The 27,369-nt window shown below is 41.8% G+C and overlaps 1 protein-coding gene across 1 annotated transcript; it reads right to left on the bottom strand.

Annotated features, from left to right (window-relative positions):
• Nucleotides 1-5,764: 5,764 nt before the first annotated feature.
• FGF16 (fibroblast growth factor 16) lies at nucleotides 5,765-20,934 on the bottom strand. Its single transcript, XM_048864118.2, has 4 exons — nucleotides 20,013-20,934; nucleotides 12,402-12,505; nucleotides 6,270-6,511; nucleotides 5,765-5,929 (listed from the first exon to the last, which is right to left on the bottom strand). Exons 1-4 carry the CDS (start codon nucleotides 20,284-20,286, stop codon nucleotides 5,866-5,868), a joined length of 684 nt encoding a protein of 227 aa, XP_048720075.1. The 5' UTR covers nucleotides 20,287-20,934; the 3' UTR covers nucleotides 5,765-5,865.
• Nucleotides 20,935-27,369: the final 6,435 nt, after the last annotated feature.

Raw genomic sequence — 27,369 nt, 5'->3', positions numbered from 1 at the left:
CATGTGCAGTGCTGCATTTTTAACATGCTGTTAGATCCACGTTGTTTACAGCCCCTGAGGAATTTGTTATTTGAGAAATAAGGAAGTAATGGTTGTGAGTGGCGCATTTAACTGACATCTCTCTGGTATAATCTCTCTCTCCACATTTTTAGTTCAGGATTCGGGAAAAATACTTATAGGGGACCCAGGAGATAGTTCCAGAGGTATTAGCGTCTACATAAATTGCCCCTGCCTTTGGAGATTCCCCAGAGATTCATTTGACACTCAGGATCTGTGAAGTGCCAGATGACCACCATCCTGGTCAGTTCCACAGATGTTGGAAGAGAAAATACTGCAACCTCCTTTCATGATGCATCATCTAAAGCAGTGGTTCTCAAAGCCTGTCCACCGCTTGTTCAGGGAAAGTCCCTGGCGGACCAGACCGGTTTGTTTACCTGCCACGTCTGCAGGTTCGGCTGATCGCGGCTCCCACTGCCTGCGGTTCGCCGCCGCAGGCCAATGGCGGCTGTGGGAAGGGCAGCCAGCACGTCCCCTGGTCCGTGCTGCTTCCTGCAGCCGCCACTGGCCTGGAGCCAGTGGGAGCCGTGATCAGCCAAACCTGTGGACGCAGCAGGTAAACAAACTGGTCCGGCGTGCTAGGGGCTTTACCTGAACAAGCGGCGGACCGGCTTTGAAAACCACTGATCTAAAGAAACTCTGCAAATGGAACTATTACAGCTTCCTGGGATTTTGATCTGAGTGCAAGAGTGATCTCTTTTGCCCAACATCGGATAAACTAAATTGTAATATAAAGAGACATTTTTCAAACTGAGTTTGGGGGAAGTGTAGCAGATAAAGTACTTGATGCTAAGAGGTGCTGAACACCTGAAACTCACTGACTTCATGGGAGCTGCAGGCTCCCAAGCCCCCCCCCCCCCCCCTTAGTATTAGGCCTCTAAGTTTGGTGTTCGAAGTTGTATGTTTTTAATATTTGTTTTGATGACTGCAAATATAGAGTCATGTTTTATTACATACCAACTATTAAATACTAAGTGATCCATGTGACTTTAATCAAAGCCTAATCCAATAACAATTACCACTTATTATAGCAAAGAATCTCACAATGTGTATCTTAATTTTCTTCTGGCCCTTGTCTATACATGTTAACAGCACAGCAGGTAGAAGCGGGTGTCTGCTGTACCTAGTACATTGATCTGCTGATGCTGCTTGTTGCATTTTGGTAATTTTTTGGGGATGTAGTTAAGAAGAAATCTGAGACTCTTAAATCTTGCATTAAGCCAGCCTTGCAAATCTTTTATGCAAACTTGCCAACACAGGCACAAAATCTACATCCCTCACCCTCTTCCCTCCATGATGGGGGGAAAAAAAGTGTAACCTTTCAAAATCAGTTACTTGCTGTAGGTGAGTAAAACTTTGGAAGGCTGTGCTGTACATACTCTAAGAATTACTCCGAAAAACTCCTTTGCCATCACAACTACAAAACAAACACAAAAGCAGTTGGTGTGCTGAGACTACATGCCTGTCATGCAAATCAATATTGTCTCATTGTTTCCTTGTACTCCACCACCTGGAGGTAGCCATGGCTGTCTCTTGTGTTATATTTAGATTGTAAGTCCTTTTGTTCTGTGTGTGTTCAGTGCCTAGCACAAAGGTGTCCTGGTCCATAACTGGGATTCCTAGGTGCTATGATAATAAGTATTTATATGAGAGACAAGGTGGGTGAGGTAATATCTTTTATTGAACCAACTTCTGTTGGTGAGAGAGACGAGCTTTCAAGCCACACAGAGCTCTTCTTAAGGTCTGGGAAAGCAACTCCCAGCCAAAGCAAAATGCAAGGTGGAACAGATTGTTTAGCTTAAGTAGTTAGCATAGGAGTTAGTTGGTCCAATAAAACACATTACCTCACCCACCTTGTCTCTAATATCCTGGAACCGACACAGCTACATGCATATAAGTATTTATATGGTCCACATCATCCCCATTCTTCTGCTCATGATATATCCTGTGACCTCAATAGTTCCACTCTCCTTGGAGTTGACTTTGCTTGACATCAGGATTAATTTATTCCTAAACTGTACTGAAGCAGATCAGACTTGGAGTTGAAATAATTGCAATACCATGCATAGACTTTCCCTTCTTTCACTCCTATTATATTTCCCCCACCCAGGACCACCTCAGCCATTACTACTTGTGCCTGCCGAAGTCAGTCAGTATGGTTAGACCAAATCACCTAATGTGAGGAGTTTAAATCCTCAAGACAGCTGTACAGTGAAAAGTCCAGCTCTTCAGTGATTAGCTGAAAAAGGGGAAGTCAACTGTTTTTTCAGAGTGGTGCTAAAATGCATGTGAGGCAGAAGTGCAGGGGAACAGTGTAAGATCTATTCATGTGAATCTAGAATTAAGGATTCTAGAGAAATTAGCAACAGTGTTAGGGTAATGTACAGCCCCCCACCCAATGGAACTGGTGCCTTTGTACTACACAGGTTAGGGTTAGAAGGCAGATTTTTCTGGAGCCTAGGCAGTAGGTCTGTATTCTCTGGGTGCTATGGAGCCTAGCTATATGAATCTACTGGATGGATGTCCCCTATGAAGCAGAAGGAGAACAGCAACAGGGGCTACTGTGACTGCAAGGTTGGCTCTTCCATCACTCCCTAGCCTACAGGGAAGAGCCCTACCTTCTGAAATGCAGCTCCCTTTGAACCAAGTAAGGCTAAAATTGGTGCAGAAGGGCGGGTGGTCTTGTGATTAGGGAACAGAACTGGGAATTGTTACTTCCTGGGTGACTGAACAAGTACTTTAACCTCTCTGTGCCAACATTTGCTCCTGTAAATGTAAAATACAGCATTTTCCTTACATGGTACTATAATATTTTCAAATCTGCTGTGCTCTACATGCAAAATAGCATTAGTTGGGGGAGGCACTTGATACTGAAGTTCTCTTCGGCAGGAATAATCTCTTTAAGGTTTATCTGTTGCACCTGTAACTGTCCAGGTGGGTTTCCTCAGGACTTTGCTCAAATGGAGCAGTGAGAAAGGAGCCCCCATCTGATGACATCCACCCAGCTGCCTTTACTTTACAGAGAGATTTTAAGATGAGAAATTTAAACTTTTAACATAAGGAAACAATATAAACAACCAAAATACAATATACATTTAGTTTTTCTTTCACTAATTCAAAACAAGTTTCAAGTTGAAGCATTGCGAGCATTTTTTCCTGTGGACCATGGGCTATACAGCAGCCTTGGAACTTGTCTGTCAGTGCAATTGGTGTGTGGAATTTTCATTATGGAAATTATGTGATTGTAGGAAAACCATTTCACCCAATGCCTTTCATGCTGCTCTACTGTACTGATTTCAGAGTCCATCTGCAATTCTTGTCAATAGGACTACAAGCTATAGGAACTTCTGACACAATGTAAAATACTAGCATTTCCAACACATTTACAAGTGTAAAAGGTCCATTTTATTACACTTTTCATAAATGAGCCTGACTCTGACTTCTGATATAGGTACTGAGATGTTTCAGTGATGACTCAGAGAATAAAGGAAAAAAACATTTTATTTCAAACACTGGATTAAATTCCTTCATGTCTAGCTCATTCGGGTAAAGCTCTTTCAATCTTTACCTTGCCACTTGAAGTCTGCTGTCCGTAGTGGTGGTTGCATTGCGTACACTCAGCTGCAAGGACAGAAATGTTTGGGAGAGCAGAGAACTGTTGCAAAGAACTGGCAAGATTGTCAAGAAGGGGAAATGATACTAGATAAAAAACCTGTGTGCATCAGACAGAGCTGTGTTAACAATATAATACACATGAAGCATGATCTGACCATCCTTATTTTGGTAAAACTAACATGGGAATAAAGTAAGGGTGGCGGGCTAAGACCTACAGGAGTTTGTGCTTCTCCATAGCTATTCATACAGCTCCTTAAAGGCAAAACTGAAAAACAACACTAAAAGATGAGGTTGCAAGCAAAACATTTTTAAAGCTACAGGTCTTGATTTTCTTTTACATATGGAGACATAAGTGTCTCAGACATTATTAGCTCTTTGGATTTAAAGTGCAGGTGAGCTCGACAAAGTGACCATGTAAAAATGGCACATTCTTATTCAACAGACCTGCTCCCTATGTGTATTCAGAGTCAAACTTGCTGATGTTAATGTCAGAATATCAATTGGACTGTTAGCCCTATAGAGGCCATACAACTGAAGAGAAAGGGAGCTGGAATCTTGAGCTTAATCAGCAGAATTTGTTAATTTACTCTCCATCAATTGAGGGTATAATACTGCACAGGTGTTATCAAGGGCTTAGAAGACACTGGGCAATTTGTACTGTAAAACTTTTATCAGTGATAGGGCGGGTGGGGGACAAGAGCTAGAGAGAGACCAACTTAATTTTCCAGAGCTAAGACTGAGTTTGCAGGTCTAGCAGGTAGAAAAACCACCTTTTAGCCCATGAGCCCATAAGTTCAGCTCTCTTCAGTGCAGCATTTAATCATAGTTAAGTGCTGTGCTAAATCAGAGTCTTAACTTGAAGACTGAGCACATTTGACATGGAATCGATGGGATAAAATTAACAAAGCATCCCATAAGGCAGTTTTCACAGAGGGCACCCTTGGCACTGATTCAGGAAAGCACGTCAGAATAGCATGTGCTCCGGTGCTTCCCAGAATTAGGGCCTTTTAGCAGTAGCAATGAAGGTTGACTGGGAAGGAGCTGCCCATTTCTTGAGATGTTAACGCCGGCCACAGGTTATTCTTCCAGCAATGCCCGTTGCTGAAATTGTCATTACTATGATAAGGTGAATGTTTCAAAATACTCTGGAATGACTGTTTTTGGTTTTGCTATGTGTTTTCTCTCTGCAATGCCTCTGCCTGTCCTCATGTTTGACTATTTTTTTGCAGCATTAACGCTGGGCTGGTTTGTTAGTCAGGAAGGTTGTTGCTCAATGTTCTGTTTAGTTTTTAGAATGGACCTGTAATCACTCCTTAATCCTGTCATGTGTACCGGAGTCTCATTAATACTACATGGGTAAATACTGCATATGTGTTCAAACTCCTTTGAATTCCTTCAAGCTCTTTGCTATCCTGCAGCATTGGTTAGTTAACATTTGTAAAGTACTTTGAAGACGCAAAGCACTGACTGCTAAAATACTAAAAGTGGTAAAGATGTGTTGAACATCGTATCGCCTTAACTTCAGTTATGAATGAGAGCTCCTCATCCTTGTGCCTCTGCTGGAGCTAAATCTTTCCCAGTGTATCATTTTATTTTGCCTATATTACTGCAACTGAGAAATGTCTGAGTGAAATCCTGGCTCCACTGAATTCATTGGGAGTTTTGCCCCAACAAAACTTTATCTTGACCTGATCAGGTGCTGCCTTTGAGTGCCACCTTTCATTAGCACTGGGTTTTATGGATTTGTGCTGCCCGTCACAAGAGTCTCATGGTTTGTTTGCCTCCACCTCAACCCAAAACACTGTACTGTTCGTTCTCATGGTAAGTGAACAAAACAAAGTTAGTGAGAAATCCACAATATAAAGACAACTTTATTGCCAATAAGCTCTTAAAACTCTTTTTTTCCTGTTTCAGTAGGACCTTATTCTTCCTGATGAAAATCCGGTCATAACATCTCTCATTAAAAATAAAATTATTTTGAAATAAATAAATATATAAAATAAATATCATATACATTTTATAAATAGTTTTGTCCTTATGCACAGTATCCATGCTTACATCTTAATAATGTTTCCCACCCTCACTCCCACCCTCAACAGCAGGAAAAAAAACACACATCAAGACCAGTCCATAATAATCCATGTTGCAAATTCCAGGGCCACTTCAGCAGGGTACCATTTGAAGGGCATCTTCTTAAAACGTAACCATTCCAAGCTTACCAGCAGCATCTGTATCAGTTCTGTGGTCTTTTTTTTTCCTGTAATCAAGTTGTTGTGGGTTGTTTGATTTTTTTGTTTTGAATCATCATTGTATGTGAACATTCCACCTCTTTCATAACCTCCAGGTAAAGACAGTGAATGAAAATGAACGATTATACGGAGGGCTCCCTCCCCATACCCTATACCCCACCCCCACAAATAACCCAGCTTTGATATACACTTTAAAAAATGAGGAACGGCAGTGTTGAATTCAAGGTAAGTGCTTTTCTATGTTATCTAAGTTTATAGGAATGATGGAATGACTATTAATATAGTGCTCCAGGAAAAAGCTTGGAACCCAAGTATGTACATTGACTGGACAGCGGCAGGAAATATCACCTATAGTGGAAAAGGTCTCTGTACATTGCAGGTATTTTAGCAGGGTCCACGGGTCTGGGTAAAAAATGAGTGAACTTCTGGTGTCTCTTAGTCCTGTATCCTTCACGCGGTGAGCCGTCCTTGTTCAAAGCCACATAATACTGTCTCTCAGAGTCGGAATGTTTGTAGAGGGTTGAGGCATAGGTGTTGTACCAGTTTTCTTCAAACTGCTCTCGGAAAACGCACTCCCTCGTAAGTTTCTTCTGTGTTGGGGAGTGACGAGAAGGAGAGAAAAGGCACATGCATGAACTTTATACTTGTAATGCTTTATAGATTCCATTTCCTCCTCATCTTGCACCTCAATTTCCTGAACTTTCTTGGCTTCCTAATTTTGGCTCCCCTAAGGCTGGCTGCTGCTGACTGTAAAGTGCACCCTTGCAACATGCTTCATTTCCCATTCATTAATTCTAGAGCTAAGCCCAATATCATAAAAGCCCCAATTCAAATACCCTTGAACTTTGAGAGGGAAGGCAGCAAAATCCAACCTGAGATCTGAATCTGAATTTTGCTGTTTTAAAAATAGGCTGAACCAAAACTCAAAACCTGAACACCCCTGGAATAAGGAGTGTTTGAGATCTGTATTTGAATGTTGTAGCTTGGCTACATCTTTATTTAACACAGGGAAAGGTTCAGGCCTAAGATGGTATCGCTGTGCTTTGTATGCTGCATGATACACAGCATTAAGGGCTGCTACAAGGAGATCAGATTTTGCCTGTCACCTTAAGCACAAGACTTGTCAAACGTACAGATATGTCTAGCTGACCAGCGATTAAAAGTGGAAAAGGGTGCAGTTAATTTCAAAGGTTTAAATAACCCTGAAATGCACTTTGAACTCTCAGAGCACACAACCATATAAAATACAATAATGAAAGGACTATAATCTCTGGAAAAGCCGAACTGTGGTCTGAGGCCATAAATGTAATGGAAAAAGGTCTTTGTGCTCAGCGGCATAGTATTGTCCTACAGCCAGGACACCAACCAATAATGGTTTGTAATGGGAACTGGGGCCCAGACCCCGGAGCATAGTGTGGCTGCTGTGTGCCCACACTGCCAGCCAAATCTTAGTCATAGGGTCAAAGGCCAGAAGGCACCACTTGATCCTTTAGTCTGAACCTCCTCTATATCACAGTCCACTATCAGCACCTGCACATTAAACCCAACAATCGAAATGTGACGAAAGTATTACAGCCCACAGGAGATTAGAGTGTTCTGTGCCCCAGGCAGAGAGTAACAGGGACTGAGGTCCCAGGGAAATGATTAAGTGAGATATACCCAGATAATCCTGGCAAGTGACTTGTACCCACTTGGTGCAGAAAGCAACCCCCTCCCCCCAAAGGTCACTGCCAATCTGACCTGGGGGAAATTCCTCCCAACGCCACACATGCTGATCAGTTAGATCTGGGGTAGTCAATTATTTTTTTGTAAAGGTCCAAATTTCTTGCTCAAGGTATAGTCAAGGTCCAGACTCCAGAGAAAATAATAATAGAAAAAATAAGTAAATAAAAAGATTTTGGGGTCCGTTCAAAAGAATGTGGCACTCCAGATTTGGCCTGCGGTCTGCCTATTTGACTACCCCTGAGTTAGACAGGGAGCAAGAAATAGCCAGCTAAGCACTTGAGAGCACGAATACTCAGTGTCACCTCAGAGCCCCGGTCCTCCCTTCCAGTGTCCTATCTCCAGCTGTGGCCATCCTGATGCTTCAGAGGAAGGAGATTTAAAAAAAACAAAAACAAAAAAAAACCTCCCAGAGTACATTGGCAGAATGCCTTCCTGACTCCTGCTGGTGGTCCACTAAAACCCTGAAGCATGAGGTTTAGGAACATAAGAGGTAAACTGGAAGTGAGCCCTAGGACTGCTGAGCCTCTGCCCCACCATCACAAGCAATCCCATCATGCAATTGCACTCATAAATTTGTCCAGCTCTCTCTTAAAACTATTTAAGTTGTTTGCCCCCACAACTCCTACTGGGAGGCTGTTCTAGTCTGGGTATGGAGCCAGTGTAATCAGCCATCGGAGGATCATCTCAGCACAGGGAAATTCTCAGGTGACACAGAGTCACTGGAGTGACTGGGACATAGGGGACATCTGCGGCCTCTCTCTCTCCCATTGATCTCTGTCTGCCATAACTGCATTTTGGGGCTTTTGGCTGCTGGCACTGACGTTAAACAACATGCAAGTGACATGCACCAAGTTGACAGCGTTGCATGGAGAGTAGTATATTGCTAACTGCAAAAGGACAGGTTAGATCTGTCACAGAAAAGATTTGCAATCAACCTTCTACATTTAGCAACATACAGATTTATTAAATGGAGAAAAAATGAAAGCACTGAGGGAGTAGATGGCTTTGATCTTTGGGGCTGTTAAATTCACACACACAAATATATGCAAGATTAGCACAGAGAAAAATGACTTCCTTACTGAACCCTTACAAAAACACTAGACTATTCTACAGCAACGTCCCAAAATATGGCCCTACCGCCAGTACAAGATATCATTTAATGGGCCTTTACTGTAGAATACTGTTATACCTTTTAATAAGGGAATCCTGGTCAAAGTGTTGACACCTCTTCCAATATTTGGTGTTTTTCTTAAAGCCCTAGCTCTTGGAATCCTATGATTTCAAGAGAATCTGTTTTCACCTTCTTTTTATTATTTTTTTTAAAGAACGTTTCTAGTCCTTCATGATTGCACAGAAAAGCTTGCAAATGTGACCTGAGTTGTACCCTGAAGCCAAATAAAATTAATACAAAAATATTTTATGTATTATTTGTTTTAAATTCTCATGTTTTTTAACATTTGGGCTTGATGATATTGCTGTTACAGCCACCTGGCCAGTATGAAGTACATTTTCTAATGCGCAGGTCAGTGGTGGCAGAAAGGAAAATTCCAATGATATTGTACTGAAATTAACTCTTGTTACCAACTAAGATTATATGCTATTATATTGACATTTCTGTGGCATGACATTAATGGATTCTGTAGTTTGATTGGCCTGATTGTGGGACTGTCTGTTGCTTTAAAATTGCAAGTACAGCACTTCAAAGCAAAACAAGCAGAATGCAGGTTAGTTTCCTACGTTTCAATAGTACAGCTTAAGGTTCTGACACCAAGAGATGGTGAGCACCCAACTCCTACTGACTTCAATAGGAGTGGTAGTAGCTGAACTCTTTTCAGAAGCAAGCCCTACTCCTTCCTGAAGTACAATCTCACTTTCTGTTACCTGGTACAATTGTTGTTCAAATTAAAATTAAATTAATGCCAAATGGAAAACAAGAGTGACAAGAATGCAGATTTTGGGTCCCTGCTGTTGTGTGGTTTAAATTTTTCAACCAACATTTTTCTCAGTACTTATGTGCCAATAGACTCCAACAGGATCTCATAATGTTTCCCTAGACATTACCCCTGAGGGCTCTGCATATGCCTTTTACCACAAGTGTAACTGCACATTCCATCCTTCTGGGCTGTCTGCCTAATCTGTGAACATGCAGCACATCAATTGAGAGAAGAAGCTTTCTCCCTTTTGCCCTACTCTATGCATGTGTAATGCCATGAAGGACATTGATACACTATCCTCACTTCCACCAAGATGCTTACCAAAAATTAGCCATCTAAGGTGGGGTATGTTGAAGTGGAGAGGGATAGCTCAGTAGGTTGAAGCGGGGAGGGAGTGGTTTGAGCATTGGCCTGCTAAACCCAGGATTGTGAGTTCAATCCTTGAGGGGGCCATTTAAGGATCTGGGGCAAAAATTGGAGATTGGCCCTGCTTTGAGCAGGGGGTTGGACTAGATGACCTCCTGAGATCCCTTCCAACCCTGATATTCTATGACACTTGAAGGCAGCAGATAATTATTAATGTATAGGTTATAAAAGAAAAAAACCAACAACCCATACTGCCAGTAATTTGGAACCATTGAGTTGTGCTCATCACTAACCTACATAAATGTGTGATCTGATCATTGTTGCTCTCATCTTTCCTCCTTTTATTTGTTATACTCATTTGGTGCATTTTATTTCAAATTAGATAAGTCTTCAGAGCAGAGAGTATGTGCAGGGATGCAGACTAGCATAATGGGGCCCCAATCCTAATGGAGGCTTTTGCTCACTAGGATGATTTAAATGGCTCATAATAATGATGATGTGGCAGGTTTTGATTTTGAGAAACAAGGCTAAGGTTTGAGCATCACCATGTCACCCTGGATCGCCTACATTGCATATGCCCTATATATTTAGACATGCGGTTAATAGCTTATCAGTCAATTAAATATATGCAATATAGGTGAATTAATTTTACTACTAACCCTTAACTGCCTTTTTTCTGTTTAAATGTGTAAACTTAACACGTAGTTCTCTGCATTTAAATTTTGGGTTTTTTTTATTTGGAGGAGTATTTTAAAGGACGTGAGGGGGAAAAGGGGAAATTGCCTATGCACAGAAGCATTTAAATTATCTCTCTTAGGCTTTGAAGTTCACACCTCATGAAGAGAAATGGGGTTTGTGTGAGTGGTAGTGTGTGGGGGCTGGTTTTCTATGAAGGTTTGTACATCCGGATTACACCAGTTTAATGTACGGTGTGATTCTAAAGTGATTTGGTTCAATCAGTGTAAAAAGCTGGGTTGTCCTGTTTCAGTTTGAAGGCGCTTTACTTCAATTTGGGTTCAATTGATTAGGAATGGATTTAAATTACACTGAAATAAGCTCCTTTTAAACAGAAATATAAGTGTGTCCACACATGGGTTTGCATTGTTTTAACTAAACCAGTGCAAATTTGTGTGTGTAGAAAAGGCCTGAAGGGGATTTATTTTGCTTTAGGTTAAGTCAATTAGCTCAAACCAATTCCTGAACTAACACACTCTTAAACTGAAATTAAAGGCTGAAACCCTGGCCATATTGAAGTCAATGGCAATTTTGCCATTGACTTCAATCAGAGTTAGGTTATCATCTGGAGCATCCACAAAGAGATTTGCACTGGTTTAACTAATCAGTTTAAAACCCGATTTAAGTTAAAATTGATGCAGTTTTCTGATGTAGACTCAGTCTAATTTTGATGGATTGTGCTGGGTGTATTTTAGTAAGACATTTACAGTCTCGATTCTGCAGCAGCCCAGGGGCCTATTTCATCAGGCAGAGACACTACAGTATGAGAATGTCACAAAGGGGGTGGATCTTCATTAACTTCCACTAAAAGTCTTAGCTGATGTCTGTGCCAAAGGATTTTTCAATCACAGAACTTTCTATCCTTCCCTGTCTCCAAATCAGTGCTACCAAGGCCTGATTCCTCTGTAAGAACCATTTACAAGCATTGTTTGGAGGGATTTTCCAGCTATTTTGGAGTTATTGGTAAGCAAAACAAGTCTCTCGTCTTCATCAGTTTTAAACAGGCTGAAGTGATTTTCCAATGGGATGAGACCAAGCATGGAAAATGTCAGTGCCAAAGGGGCATTTTTTAGAAGGTTATGAGAACACAGGAGTTATAATGAAAGTTCCACCATAACTTTAAGTACAGCTTTCATTATTGAAAAGCTATAATATAAATGTATGCATCTGCAGACGTAAATATATATTCCTGTGTGAACCCAGATCATTCAAAGTGACACACTGTTCAGATGAGAGAACACAAACACACACCCTGATGGTGCGCTATAATTTATTGCCTGGCCTTTAGTTTATGATCACCACAATATCCCTGAATGGCAGAACCACAAGTGAGCTACACAAAGCTCCCAAACAAAGGCTAATAATAAAAGCTTTATACCCATCATGTTCTTGTCTGTTTTCTTTATCCCAAATATTTGTCAGGTTTTGTTAGAGCTGGATTGGTCTCTCTCTCTGCTTTTTTCTACTTCAACTTTGGTTGCAACTATGACAACAATGGAATAATTGATATGCGTGGAGCTACATGACATCCACAGGTGCAGTACAGAATCATTTGATTGGTTGTAACAGGCTTGCAGATGACCATGTCCTTAGGGAAGGCTGGCAGCTTATGTGGTGCCCTGTTGGACTCTCATATGGGCAGTACGCAGGCTAGCCCAGCTCTCAGAAGGCACTGTGTAAGTTTTATAGTATTACAATGATTATAAAACCTCAAACTTACCGACCCATACAGCTCTCCTCTCTCATTCATTCCGAGGTAGAGTCCTGAATCCACCCCACGGATACTAACCAGCCCCACCGCCAGGCTAATGAACTCCAAAATCCCTAAAGAAGAGGAATACAGATCATTCAGAGAACAGAACTGACACCAGGTACAAGTGACAAAAATAAATCAGCCTTCCCCTGCCTGTTGGAAGAGCTCTTTGTTTACAGGGTGTTCTATGGGCCCTGACTCTCCTCTTGCTCACACAAATGTAACCCACTGACTTGCACTCTGAAATCCTCACCTGTGAAGCATTACTATAGCCTTACAAAGTTTAACTTCCTCAGGGAGAGTAATCCTTTATTAGTAAAGTATCATTAGTTTCCTTGCCAGTCACTGCAGGACGGGACAGGTGAATATTTTGTGCCTGGTCTGATAACTGTCCTTAACATTCTGGAAGGCTCTATAGTAACAATATTTATTATCCACTGAAAGTTAGGTGGTGATGACCCCCACCATGCTTCCTGTTTGTGGACAGTCTGAGGGGACTGGCTCCGCGGAAAACCCTTTGGAGGTTTGCAGGGACGGCACAGCAAGGCTATGGACGATTTCCCTCTCTCTTAGTTCAGAGGTTGGTTATGTACTTGTGTGCGTGTGTGTGCGCAGGCATCTCAACGAATTCACTGGGAGCTATGGCATGGAAGAGAAGAGTGTGTTCACTCCCCCAGTCCAAGCTTCTGTTTAAACTGATGGGAGAGAGATTTCCACTGAGCGAACATCTCCCTCCTTCTAACCTTTCATACAGCTCTGAATCTATTACCCCAGCTCCTAGAACATCCAGCCCGGGATGAGCACACCTCCCCCACCCTGCTCACGTTACCTCACACGGCTCCTCATGTGCGTGTGCCCCGGGATTCTCAGTGCACCACGTGGGGTGAGTTCGGTCATCTGCCACCTGCTGACTTTACTGGGAGTCACGTGGCTTGAAACCCACCCCTCCAGCTGCACCTGCTTTTGACTCTTTGGAAATGTACCTTCCAGTATGTCAGGTGCATCGCTCATACAGCAAGGACGGTATGGCTAAATATAGGACAGATGTCCCACTTTCCCTCCACTCCCTCAATCGTAGGGTAGGTAACCTTCTCACTCAGCTATGCTGGCAGTTAAACTAGTGGCAACAAGGTAGACTTCCTAGTTTAACTTAAATTTTGCTCCCACAGATAAGCTGTTTTTTGGTTTTACTTCCCAGCTCGTGCCTTGACACTTGTGTGGTGTTAGAATTATTCCACCAGCAGCTATAAGACTGGTAGCTTAGTGCCCTTCTTTTACATGTGCTTGCTGTGAATGTAGTCCCAATTTAATCTCTCCACCCTACTGACTAACATACCATGGACCCGATCAAATTTCCAATAAAGTTAGCAAGAGCTGCTGGGTGTTGAGCACTTTTGGAAACCAGTCACTTATTTAGGAGCTGAAATATGGACTTCCGAGCCAAAATGTAGACTTCTGTTTTTTAAAATCTTGACCTAAATGTTCTTAATGGATTGGCACACACATTTTCTAGAGGGTTAAATCTGCAGCCATATTCCGTCTGGGAAAACCTATCCTTCCTATGACCCCAGACTCGCTTCTGCCAGTGAAGTGAGTCACCCTGTTGTGACTCTAGTACAAAAAAATGGAAGAATACAAATTGTTTCCTTACGTTCTGTGCTTTCTACAAAGGGATATGTGGCAGGATCCAGAAATTACCAGTACTTGTTTTCTAGCAAGCAGGGAGTTAACTCCTACCTTAGACAAAAGTCCCAGTCAGACAGTCTGGGGCAATACAGGGGACTCTTTAAGAACAGGCCTTTGGTACTCAGCAAGGGCGGGGGGGCTTTTTAGAAGGCCCATTGGACACAGACTGGCTTGTGCTCTAGACTGCAGAGGTTTTCTGCTCACTACTGATGTGTTTTCTGGGAGGTGGCACTGTCCAGTGAACTGGGAGTCGAGGCCTAGCTTCTATTTCTTCCTCTGCAAGTCACTAATTCTGTAACGTGGGGCAAGTTACTTAACCTCTGTTCCTTTGCAAAGTGCTTTAAGATGTCCGGGTGTAAAGGGCTATATAACTGTTAACTATTATGCTACACCATTTTGTTTTCTTATTGTACATATTGACCTCTAATCCATAAGAATCCCTTTCCTAGACGTAGAGACCATACTGAATGAGACTATTTTTATTTATTCTATTTTTTTGTTGCTGAAGCAACAAATTCAGTTCACCAATTTACAATACTTTGGGAGTTTATTGCATTTGTGTTGAGTACATTTATCCTCTTGCAGTTTCACAATCAGCAACATTTGGGATGGGACATGAGGCTAAGGGGATTAATAAATAAAAGGGTGGGGGGAGGAGTTTTAAATTGACTGGGCAAAGTCTGAATGAGAGGCTCACATAAGGGAACAGGAATATAGCACTATCTTAGAAACTAGGAGCCTCTTTCTCACCCAGTAAGATTAATTAATTTTTATTTGTGTGAGAAATGCCTGAAAATGTTTGAGAACCGTGAATCTATCTTAAGTACTTATACCACCACCACCACCCCCATTTCCATAGCATCTAAGTGCCTCATAACACCCTTGTGAGAGATGTACTATTACCCCCACTTTACAGATGGGGAAGTGAAGCACAGAAAGCCTAAGTGACTTGTCCAAGGTACAACAGGAAGACTATAACACAGCTGGGAGTTGAACCATAGTTTCCCAAGTCGTAGACTAGATCTTACGCACTAAACTCTCCTTCTCCTTTTTAAAATGGATGGGTAAACAAATACTTATCCTACTCTGGGGTAGATGTCTACCTCTATTTTTGCAGGCACTTAACTCTCTTCCGGTATACTCATGACAATCTCTTTTGACAATGTCACTTGTAATATTCTTCTTTTCTGATCATTCGAGTGGCACTTAGAGAAGTGAACCAAAGACAACTATGTTGAAATAACATTAAGAGTGTAACTTAAACCCACAAAAGTCGGGAGAGAGAGTGAAGGCTGAAAAAAATGTGGGCGGACATCCATCTTGTCCTTAACTCACTCCAATTGCTAGACAAAATTGCAGCTTTATGCCTCTGATCTCCACCAGCACAGGGAGTGGCCACTGGGGTTAGATCAAGAATTTACTTTCTAACTGTAGTGGGGTGTGTTTATGAAAGTACGTGATTTTCTTTTCCAACACTTGTCTCTTCTTTTGTTGCTTGATTATTCATTCTGCTTGCTCTTTGAGTCCCTCTACATAATATTCAGAGAGATTTGACTAGATGAAGTAAACACTAGAAGGGATGAATAATCCTTCTAGCCTCCTTTGTAATGGCCAGATCCCACTCACTGTTACATTACTAAATGAATGTTTAAGGAACTGTTCAGCTGGCTGCACCTGTCTCTTTTTGCACAACTATATCCATGTGCCTGGGTGTAGAAATATCAGATGTTGTACTGATCTCTACAAATCTAAAGCTTCAGCTAAAAACCTCAACAACTGTTTGGGAACAGGTGCACTAAAGTATGAATGTCAAAGTCTTCAGAGGAGCTTCCTCTACAGATTTCACTAGCTTCCCCTCAAAAAAAAAACAAAAAAAAACCTTCAATACAGACTTTTTAGATCTGTGCTGGGGGGAGTTCTGTTTGCTGTCCTTATTACTCTTCAGTCTAAACTTCGACAGCCGGATTCTCTTCTCAGGGCTTGTGTACACTGGAAATTTACAGCAGTGCAACTTTCTCACTCAGGGGTGTGAAAAAACACCCCCTTGAGTGCAGCAAGTTTCAGCACTGTAAAGCACCAGTGTAGACAGTCACCAGTGCTGGGAGCTACACCCCTCGTGGAGGTGGGTTTTTTTTAGAGCGCTGGGCGAGCTCTCTCCCAGCACTGCGCCGTGACCACACAAGCCACGTTAAAGCTACACTTATAGATTAGATTACCTGTAACTTTGTTGAAGTCAGTGGAGTAACACTAGTGTAAAACTGGCATAAGTCAGAAGAGAATTGATCCCTGGTTGCAAGGAGTTCCCCAGTAGGTCTAGCATTCACATAAGGAACTGGGGAACTGATATCTCCTGGGGAACTGATATCAATTCAAAATCCCTTCCAGATTTCTGCTAATCATCCATTTCTTTGGTATAGGAAAAGGTCTTGGCAGACCAGTAATAACTGAGATATGGTTTCAAATTCTTCCAGTTTCATCTATGATTCTTTAGGTAGGGCTACTAGTTTTGTGCTGACATCTGGGAACTTCTCCAACATGAGACCTAGCTTTGCTCTACAAATCCTGGAGAGTCTTTCTCCAGGATCCTGAGCTAATCCTATTCAAAGAGGAATGTGCTTCAACCTATAGGCTACAGTATTCTCCATAAATATGACCCTGTTACCGTCTTTATTTCCTATGGACATATCTCTTGAATCCCACACTAGGCCTCCCTCCCTTCGCCCCCAGAGGCTAGGAGCTCCCCATCATATTACTCTGACAGCATTTTGCTTCGTTGTCTTACTTTAAAGAAAACTTTTAAGTCTTGTACAGATTTAGACTCTGCACTTTGGGGATGGATCAACAGAGGATGGTGCAGACACAGTACACTTTTTCCTGAACCCCATCCAACATTACAAGATAGATAACAAGTCCAGTTCCACCCCTTATTCCAGCTGCAGTTGGATAGATGCCATGGCTGTGGTGTCCCGGAGTGTTATCCTTGGAGTGGATCTAATTATCTGCTTAGGAGGTCAGGGTGCATCTTCGCAGTCTATGGGTCCTGTCAAGCTAGCACCCAAATCTCAGGAGTTTCTAAATCTAGCCACATTAAACTTAGTACCCTAAAGTAAACCCCATCTTTGGCTGTAATCTAGGTCCTTCACCATGCTTTTCCCCTTCCCCAGAATTGTGTAGTGTGCCTATTTCTGTAATAATTCATTGTCTTCTGACTGGTGCATGCAAAATTCAGGAATGCATTGGTACATGAAATTCTAATGCAAACCAGACCAGTTACATTGGAATTTAAATATTCATGGCTACTGAATGCAGATGGTGAATACAGTGTGCCAGTACATTATTACTTTGCATCTCTGTTGCAGCTAAGCTCAGTCCAACTTTATCTGAACATGAGGATTCCTGTGTAATCCTCTGGGGTCTTGCCCTGCAATTATAACAAATAACTATTTATTTTACGCTGCCTTTGGGAAAACCCCGAAGGAGAAATCTGTAATATTTTATATCTGACGTCTGGTCTAGTTTACGTAGCTGGATGCTGACTAGTAAAACACTTATGGAATGCTAACGTTTCAATTTATTGCACACACACTATGATTAACTCTTAATCTTAACCTTGCAAAACTAATGAAACGTATTTGCTTGTTTTAATATGTGCAGTTTCCAAACTTTGTTTAGAGACAAATTTATTTTATCTTAAGCTTCAAAAAGTGGAACTGGGTGAGGTTCTGTCATTAGATGCTGACAGTTTATTTGTCTAAAGATGTGTAAAAAGTGAGCAGAAAAGTAGCGATAAAGTGGCAGAAGTAGATTAAAAATATACAATAGATACAAAGGACTTTCTTTCAGTTCCTCTTAATATGGAAACTCATCACATGTTGTGAGATGAAAGGGAAAAGGTATGTGTCTTTTAGGAGGTAATTAAAGAGCACTTGCCCCATGAGCCTATTACTACCTTACTCTGACCTGTGGGTTATGACTTTTTTGTTGATTTAGGCAAGGACATGCTACCTGCACCTGGTGTTTATGCAAGGTACAGTACACAGTCAGGGGTTTTGGTTTTTTTGTTTGATTCCAATGAATTCAAAATCTTTGCCTTCAAACAATAACAACAAAAATATTCATAAACTATTATTTCTCAGATAAAATGTATGAGTAACAAAGCTTAAAAGACAGAATAGAAATCCTTTCAGTGAGGAGTTAAATTATTGCAAGCCACAAAAAGTCACAAGAATGTTTCTTGCAACCTGTTGACTGTACAATTGAGATCACCAACTTGGGACTTGTTGATAGTTTACACAGACACCTGCACCATTTGCCAAAGTAGCAGGAGTTTTTCTTAACTCTGTTCAGACTTACTGTACTTCTGTGCCTGTGGCTTGAGATGCATTTTTCAAAGATTACATAACAGTTTCATTAGAGATCTGTGAGTTTCTGTGATACTAATACAGACTCTGAAGTCTTTTCCATCTTTGCCCTGGATGCTAGGTAAATCAGCAATGTTCTGTCTATTCTCATTTCATTTTTCTCCTCCTGAAGGTTAAGGTCACCAAATATTTTCTCAAAAAAAAAAAAATCTTTCTGCCCTGCTGATTCTGCTTTGGGGACATTCTTAATGGCTATGCAAGTAACGCAAAAGAAAAGACTTTAGCCCACAAACTCTGCAAAGGCAAAAAAACCACAAGGTTTGTTTTTGTTTGTTTTCCCAGAGTGCTGTGTCTCCTTTCTTTTGCCTTTCCAGCTACGCTGAGCTTCAGAGGTCCGAAAAGAGCTGAAGTAGCCAGCAAGTTGCTTTTTTTAAAAAAATCATGTTTTTGTGCACCTGCAGAATGACTTAGCACTGGTAGAATAGGAAATTGAAAATAAAAATGCCCAAATTTCTGGGGAGTGAGCGCATTTGTTTAGAATTCTAATTATATCCATTCCAGGGATGATTTATATTAATAGTGTAATTAGTTTTGCATGTGAGACAGGCGGCTGGGCTCTTTGAACAAGTTCATAAAGAAAACAGGCAGCTTCAGAGCCATCGCGTGTATTGAGCAGAGAAAAGACACCTGTTTCTTGGATGGGGGAAGATGTGGAGACAACTCTCCCACTTGGAGGGGGGAGAAAAGGGGGTTAACCCCTCACTTTCGGAGGGGGGAGATCACAAGGATGCATTGCATCGGATTCAATGAGGAATTTTATAAAAGGTCTAAAAGAAAAAGGAATAAGCAGAGGCAAACACGTGGTTTGGAAGCTAACCAAGTTCGGGATTTTAAGGCTGTAAACAGTGTTAACAAGGTGACTCGTGGGTACTTTTCTATTCTTCTGCACGACTCCAGGGAACTTTTCCGCAAGATAAGGCGCCCTCACCTACTGTCTCACCGCCAGGAAAGGACTCGGAGCCAGGCACCGAAACCCCGAGGGATTAACCTGCCCCAAAAAAGCTTTTGCACCCTCCCCAGTTTCTCTGGCTGTGTTCAGGCAGGACAGACCTCTCCCCAGAATCCTCACTGCATCTCTCCCCCTCTTTCCTCCGCTTCCCAGTGTGGGAGTCTTGATTAGGCGTTTGAATCCGTGAACCCCAGTCGGACCAGGCAGGCAGAGAAGATTCCCTGATACGCCTGTAGCAATGCAAAGAATGCGGAGCTTGTCTTCTGCTCAAACGCAGGGGGAAGAAGTGCAAAAAGCATATTTGGCACATGCAAAAAGAATGTGGAGGCAAATGGAGGTGAACTCAGGATCCTCAACCTGCTTTGTCTGGGACTGCAGGAAACTCAGACCAGACCCTAAGCAATCAGTGGAAAAGCGAGACTAGAACACCCCGCCCTTGCATTCCCCCCCCCCCCCATCTCCCAGCAGCTCCCACACGTATAAGGAAAAATCAGTGATAAAGAATATAAGCTCCTTTCTTACCGAATCTGCTGTGGTCCTGCCTGGTGCCATGCACCGTGCCATTGGGGAAGATTTCCAGATGGAAGCCCGTCCTGCAGTAAAGCTGCCTCCGCCTGAGGATACCTTTAAGGTGGGCAAAGTCAGTGGGAGATCCCCTCTGGAGCCTTCCTTCAATCTGTCCCAATCTCTCATTCAAAAAACCAGGAGAATCAGCTAAAGCAACATTCCCAAGAGAGGAGGAAAATCCATGCAAATCCAAATCCAGAGATCCAAGAAAGCCCCCTATCTCAGCCATCGCAATAGCAGAGAGAGCGTGTGTGTATGTGTGAGAGAGTGAGAATAGTGAATGTCTGTGCAAACAATAAAAAATTGCTGGTCTCTTTTTAAAAATGTGTGTGTGTATTATATATAACTAACCAGCTGTGAGCTTGGCTGCCTTCAAGTAACTTCCCTACCCTCTCACAGTGTCTGATTTGAACGCCTGACCTTGCTTTGAATAAAAGTATTGTTTTTCCTTTGCATTGATCTCCTCTTGCCTTTCATAGCTGGATATGTCCAGCTATCAGATGCAAACTGCACTTTATATACATACACACTCCCCTTACATTGACATATTGGATATTTAAATGCAAGCCACACCTCACTGGCATCCCCTTTGGCTATTGCTTTTTTTTTTTTCCTTTTTCTTCTTCTCTGATCCATTTGGCTTTTTTTTTTTTTAAGAGAGAGAGAGAGAAGAGGGAAAAAAAGCTTCACTCCCTCTTTTATTATGAAAAAATGGCAGGAAAAGGCTACACATTGCACTGAGGCATAACAGCTTTTGGCAGGTTCTTGTAAAACTGCTGATGAAATCATGGAGCCCTGTGTATGCAACCCTACTGATACACAGACTGCACATTGCTGCTGGCTATCCAAAACACTTTGTGCGCGTGTAGCAGTTTGTCTTTCCCCTTCCTTCGGTTCAGTGTGTCTGTTTAGTTATACCAAGCATAGTACTTTCACAAAGAAACCAACTTTCCCATCCCCCATCTCCTATTTTTCACACCAACCCTGAATTAATCACAGTAAAAACCCTTTCCTATTCAGAACTCTGTCTTTCAGTCAAAGGTTTTATTTTGTGGGGCTGAGGTTGGGGTTTGGAAGGGGAATATATTTCAGACACTTTTTTTGCAACATTAGACCCATCTGTAATTTTTTGCCCTGAACAACAGACATAGTGGTAAGGGTAGTGGGGGAGGGAGGATAACATGTAAGGAGAAAACTTTAGAAGCATTTTTCAGCTAAATATGTAAAAACTGAAAGAGATCTTTTTGAAAAATGATACTTCAGATTTTATTACTTGATTTTACAAGCCACTTGAGAGAAGAATATATGGAAGGAGTTTCCAAGCCTGTTGTGGGCTTTCTCCCCACCTTTTTCATGTTGGAAACAGGTGTTTCCTAGCTCTCTCTTGCCCTGTGACACTGTATCTGTAACAGCAGCTGCTGGGCGAGCTGCAGACAGACAGAGTCAGGCACAGGGAGACATGGGGACCAGAAAATGCGTGGAAAAAAAAATTCCCCGGAGGGGAGCTTGAACCCTGCTTTGATGCAATAAAATGGACATTTTTTTCAGAGCTCCTTTCCCCTCTCCGTCCCCCCGCTGTAGCCCTTCCACCCTCACTTTCTGGGCTGCACGGGCAGACAGCAGAGGACTCCCAAAGGCAAGGCGTGTCTGTGCTCTTGACCACTAGAAGGCGCTGTCGCTTGCTGTATTGCTTGGTATCCGCGCTCCTGTCCTTCCACTTGGCCTGTGTGTGGTGAGGGGACGCGGCCGTCCCCCTCCCCGAGTCGGCTTGGAGTGGGGAGGGACAAGGCGATCTGCTCTCTACCGCCGCCCGCTGGAGAGCAGCAGGGCAGCGCTTAGAGCCAGGGGAGGCAGACAGCCTGCCATGGAGACACAGCAAAGGGGATTAGAAACAATAGTTACAGGGAGCTGAAAATGCTGGGAGATTAATGTCCCTAAAACAACCCCCCCCATCAACCAACCCCCCCCCCCACTATTCAATGTCAGCTTTTCCGAGGAAAATAATTCTTTCCAATAACTCTTTGTCCTTCCTCTCCCACTGTCCAGCCAAGCCCATCACACCCCTTAACAGACATGTCTAGAACCTCCCAACATCACTGTGAGGGGAGAGGGGCATTATCCCCATTGTATGGAGGGGTAAACCAAGGCACAAAGTGGTGCAGCGACTTACTGAAGGACAAAAAGCAAGAGGAACAGAAGCCAGGAGTCCTGATTGGCAGTCTGCTGCTCTACGCCTCCCTAGACCCGTCTTTTCTTATGTGAAATATAATAAATCACTAACAATAAAAGTGAAATAACAGCCCAAGTTTTTGTCTGGAGTGAAGGTAGAAGCAGGTTTTAAATGAGGGCTATTGTGTCCAAGAGATATGGCTGTCAGTGGATGACTGGAATTTGGGCTGATGTTAACAGTGATATTTGAAGCATAAAAGGATTTTTTTTTTAAATCTCTTCCTGGAATTTAACAGAAATTTAACAATTGCCTTTCACTGTCTGTTCTTACATTGGAGAAATTCTCTCTTGGTGGGCAAAAAATCTGTTGGTGGATGACTGAAGAATAGACTGTACAGGGTGAAAATGGCAAAAGTCCAAGATAAAAACAAACCCTATCAAGTTAAATAATCATTAAGGTCTAATAGTGCAAACTCTACTAGGTGTAATGCTAACAGTCAACAAGATACTCACAATGGAGAACACTGTGGGTGAAATCTTGGCCCCACTGAAGTTAATAGGAGTTTTGTCATTGATTTAACTGGGGCCAGGATTTCCTCTTATGTCTGGAAGTAAGTGTTTAAAGGGTCAGGGCCTAGATGTATTAGAAAAAGGAGAGAGAGAGAGAGAGAGACTCCTTCATAATGGGCCTGATCCATACCCCACTGAAGGTAATAGGCATCTTTTTCCATGGACTTCAAGGGGCTTTGGATCAGGTCCAATATCCATCAACCAAATCCAAAGGAGGACTAGAGGGGCATTCAGGAAACTGACTAGGGGTACTAGGGTTCAATTACATTACAGTAAAATCCAGGATTTAATAAAAAACACAAACCTACATGCTTAATGTAAAACAAAAGCAGGGAAATCCCCAGCCCAGGCTGACATTCCTCTCTTAACTCTGGTGATTATGGTTAGCTTTTGCAGCGTCTGCAATACGGTCTGTAGGAAATTATATAGCCCACTACAACAATGCAGGATGTTTAGGCACAATAGGGTGAGGGGAAGGTAGCTTTCACTTCCTTTTTTATCTTTAATTTCCTGTTTTTTTGCTAAGAGGATGAAAAGAGAGTAGAGAAATTTTGTTTCCTGCAGTGTTACAAAATATATATAATTTAAATTTGTGGGTCTGGATTGACGCCTTTAAAGGAGGAACACATAGTTAGCTATTTTCCCATGTATTGTATAGAATATAATTTTGTACTAATTTATTTCTTAAAATGCAGGAGAAAATTATATACAACATGCCACAATACAGGGGAAAACTATAATTCTATATAATACATTGCAAATATGTTATAATCCATCTAGTTTCCCCCAGGTTTATGCATTGATTAAAGTGTATATTGTCTACTGGGAGAATTAGAGTGATTACAGCCAAATTAATCTCTCTTTCTATTTACACAAGTTTGCCGCAATATTTATATTTATTTGAGCATAATGGACCTTTCAGAGCCATTACCATCTATTGTGGGAATGCACATTTAGCCCAGTAGTAAAACTCCTAATTACATTTATTTGTTTAATAATTACTGTTCATAGGCAACAGCAACATTTGATATCTCACCTACTAATTGTAAAATCAAAGGCTTTGGTGCTGCAATTGACTCTTCACAGGTGCAGGACTGCACCCATCTGCAACTAATTGCAGGACAGGGGTCAGAGTTATAAATTAGTTAGAAAAGAGTAAAATGAATAGAATAATCAAACCCTGATACTGTAGATCCTCTGCCCAAGACAATGCCATTGATAAAGGATCCAGGTAGGGTTGCCAGTTTTGGTTAGATCTGTTCCTAGAGATTTTATCACATGACATAATCTTTAATTCCTGGAGACTCCAGGCCAATCCTGGAGGGTTGGCAACCCTACCTAGGCCTGGATAAAAATTTTTTAATAGCATTGATAGCTATGGTCACATACAAGAAATCAGCTATATGAGGAACAAGACAATTTAGAGAATAAGGAAACATCATGGAGACCCTTTTCACTGTATTATAATAATACATTCTCTTCTCCAGCACCACCCATCCAAGGATCTTAGTGCACTGTACACATTTTTCTGAATTAAGACTCACAACCCCATTCTGTGAGGTAGTGAATAAACAGATTTTTTAATGGGGAGATTTTATTAAATCCTTTAATTGACTGTGATTCAATTTGTTGTTTAATTTATGAGTGTAATTATTGTGGTAGCATTTAAAAGCTCCAATCTCAAATGAGGACTCTATTGTGCTAGGTCCTCTACAAACACAAAACAAAAATACAGCCCCTGCCACAAGGAATCCTGGGGACTTTACTTGGGGAAGGAGTCCTATTGATGTACATGACATGAACAAGGTGAGTACCTCATATTTTATTTAATTATGGTTAGAGTAGGTGGCGGAGCCAGGAATAGAATCCAATGCTAAACCTGTCACATTTGGGTGCCTAAGTTTAGGAGACAAATCTGTAACTAGGCACCTAATTAAGTGGGCTGATTTTCACAGGTGATGAGCGCCCACACTCTCATTTATTTAGGCACCCAGAAATGGATAAGTTTTAAAATAGTGGCATTAACATTTAGGAAACTCAACTCGCCAGGTAGCACAGCTCATTCAGAAGCCATGATATTATTATTTCCCCTGTGAAGAGGAATTATTGCTACCTGGTGACTAGGAAATCTACATCCTCCTGAAGGAGGTATTCTATGAATGACAGCTCCTTCTTAGTTCCACTCTATTTGGGAGTTGCAAGTGCTCAGCACCTCTGAAAATCAGGCTTCTTAGGTGGGTAAATGTGGATTTAAAAATCTGGCTTGAGGCACTCAAGCTAATATACCTCAGGAGCCTAAAGGACTTTGATCTGTATATCCAAACTCCCCTGCTCCAACCCCTTGATAATTAGTGTGGTATGAGAATCTCAATCAGGAAAGGGACATGCTTCTTTACTCACGGAGAGCACTGCATGTTACAGTGGGCTCCATTTCTAAGTGTTTTAGTGCTATCCGTGTAAGAATAACATGAGCCTTGATAATTCAAGTAACAGACTGCCTTTTGTGTAAATAGGCCAGGCTTGTCTACACTGGGAAATTTACTGATATAATTATACCACTATAGTTATGCTGGAAAATTTCCCCATGTAGACAAGCCCACAGTAAAAGTGTGACCCCTTTGTTCTAGTATCTGAATTATGGAAGTGAAGAGGAGTTGAATAAACATGCAGAGCTCTGTTGCTTAAAGGCGTTTAAAAATGTGATTTAGCACTTTGATATGTCCTGACTTCGGAGACTTGTGTAGGATCTTTCTACCTGCCAGTGGCCTGAGTTCAGAAGCTGGTGATATTATTAAAGAAAAAACTGTATCTTCTTTCCTCGTTGTACAAGATTGGATGCAGGCTGGTAACTATTTCCTGGTAGAATATGTGCACTGGCTTTTATGCTCTGACAAAGGAGAAAATTTATTTTCTATGCTTTCCCTCTGTATGTAACTCACATATCTACCTACTATGAGTTTATCGCATAATACCAGGCCAATGTAGCTGTGGTTCATTGTTAACTTGCTCAACCTGGGGTAGTGTTGGTGGATGGTAGGAGTGTAGTGTCCTGGTAAAATCCCCTCCAGTTTCTTGACCAAGCCTAGTAACAACTAAGAAGGGAGAGCCTCAAATAATCCATTCTAGTAGGGTGTCTCATGACACATGAGGACCTAAACTGCTGCAGAGAGTGCTGAATTACAAGTGAGTCAGTTCCCTCTCTGATTTCACTGCTGAAGAGGGAGAAGGATAGCCTCGGAGTTGCAAAGCATGCATAGGTTGCAAGAGTCCCAGTGAAACAGGGCCTCAAGAGGTTGCTTGGTTGGTTTGTGCGTAAGGTTGCCCCTGACCTCAAGTTTTACCCTAGGCCTTGTTGTATGCTAGGGCAAGACTTGAGGGGTTTTGGCTTGTGTTGTGCAGATGCTTGTAAGTGTTGCCACATTCAGCAAGGCTGATGGTTACTTTAATACCCAATCTTAGTGCATCAAGTTAAGAAGCTCTTGCTCACCCAGGTGTTTTGGTTTAAAGATGGAATCTGGGGCAAGGCTGGATCTAGTTCTCTGTGTGGGTTCACCTGACCTTATTGCTAATATGCATGACATATAACGAAACAGAATTTAATATCCTAATTTCTCTGCAGGTGAGAGAATACATGAGGAAATCCCAGAGAAACATAAAGAACGTTCTATTCCAATGCAAATAAGATGAGTGTTGCCCTGTATGATTGTTACTCTTCTTTTCTGCTTAAGTTTCTATCCTTTCCTATTTCAGATATGCATAGAAATGTCTATTGGGAGCATGTCTGTACAGTAAATATATTAGTTGATAGATGGTGTTGCCATTAAGGCAAAGGATTGGGAGTCAGAACTGAGTTCTATATCTGCCCGTGCCAAAGCTTGCTTTGAACCACTCTGTGCTTCTGTTTCATCATCTGTAAAATGGAGATGATACTTGTCTCTCTCATCAGAGGGTTGTAAAGCTGAACTCATCAATGTTTTGTAATGTGCTTTGAAAGCCTCAGATGGAAGGCCCTACAGAAATGGGTAGTACTAATATTCCCATATGAAATTTTGAAATAAAGGGTAGATGAAAAGGGGATAAGAAAGTGAAAAGTGAATGCCTGAGTATTCTTAAATGCCATGAATGTGGGTCCTAGTAATAAAATGCAGTTTGAGATACTCATGATGGTGTTCTTTGCGGGACCCGGAAATGGCAGAGACTGAACATAGCTAAAAATCTGGAAGGCTAACATTGCACTGCTCTATGGCCAAGTTGGCAACTTGCTGCTCAGAGATCTTGGGCAACAGGAAACCTCCTGCTAGGAAGGAATTAACAGAGACACTGCAGTTTCTATTTTCATGATTCTCTGCCATTGTGGTTGTACTGTTAGGCTTATATTCATTGTGCAATGACACAAAAATACAAGCATATTTTGTCATTGCTCACCTATTGCTTTGGCTTATGTGATTTTTAAGGAAGGGTAATAAGCCATTTATTCTGTCTTGACCTGTACATTATGCAGATGATGTCTCTGTTAAGTGATCCTCGCAGCTCAAGGAGGAAAGGAACCAAAGAGCATGTTTATTTTTTTTTA

The sequence above is a fragment of the Caretta caretta genome, chromosome 9 (genome assembly GCF_965140235.1).
Source record: "Caretta caretta isolate rCarCar2 chromosome 9, rCarCar1.hap1, whole genome shotgun sequence".
Classification (NCBI taxonomy): Eukaryota; Metazoa; Chordata; order Testudines; family Cheloniidae; genus Caretta; species Caretta caretta.
This window is presented reverse-complemented; position numbering and strand designations above follow the sequence as displayed.

Coding starts and splice junctions, on each gene's coding strand:
- FGF16 (XM_048864118.2), bottom strand. CDS start 20,286: ATGGCTGAGATAGGGGGCTTTCTTGGATCTCTGGATTTGGATTTGCAT. Junction 12,506..20,012: donor GCAGGACCACAGCAGATTCG/GTAAGAAAGGAG, acceptor CCTCTTCTTTAG/GGATTTTGGAGTTCATTAGC. Junction 6,512..12,401: donor GAGGAGAGCTGTATGGGTCG/GTAAGTTTGAGG, acceptor TCCCCAACACAG/AAGAAACTTACGAGGGAGTG.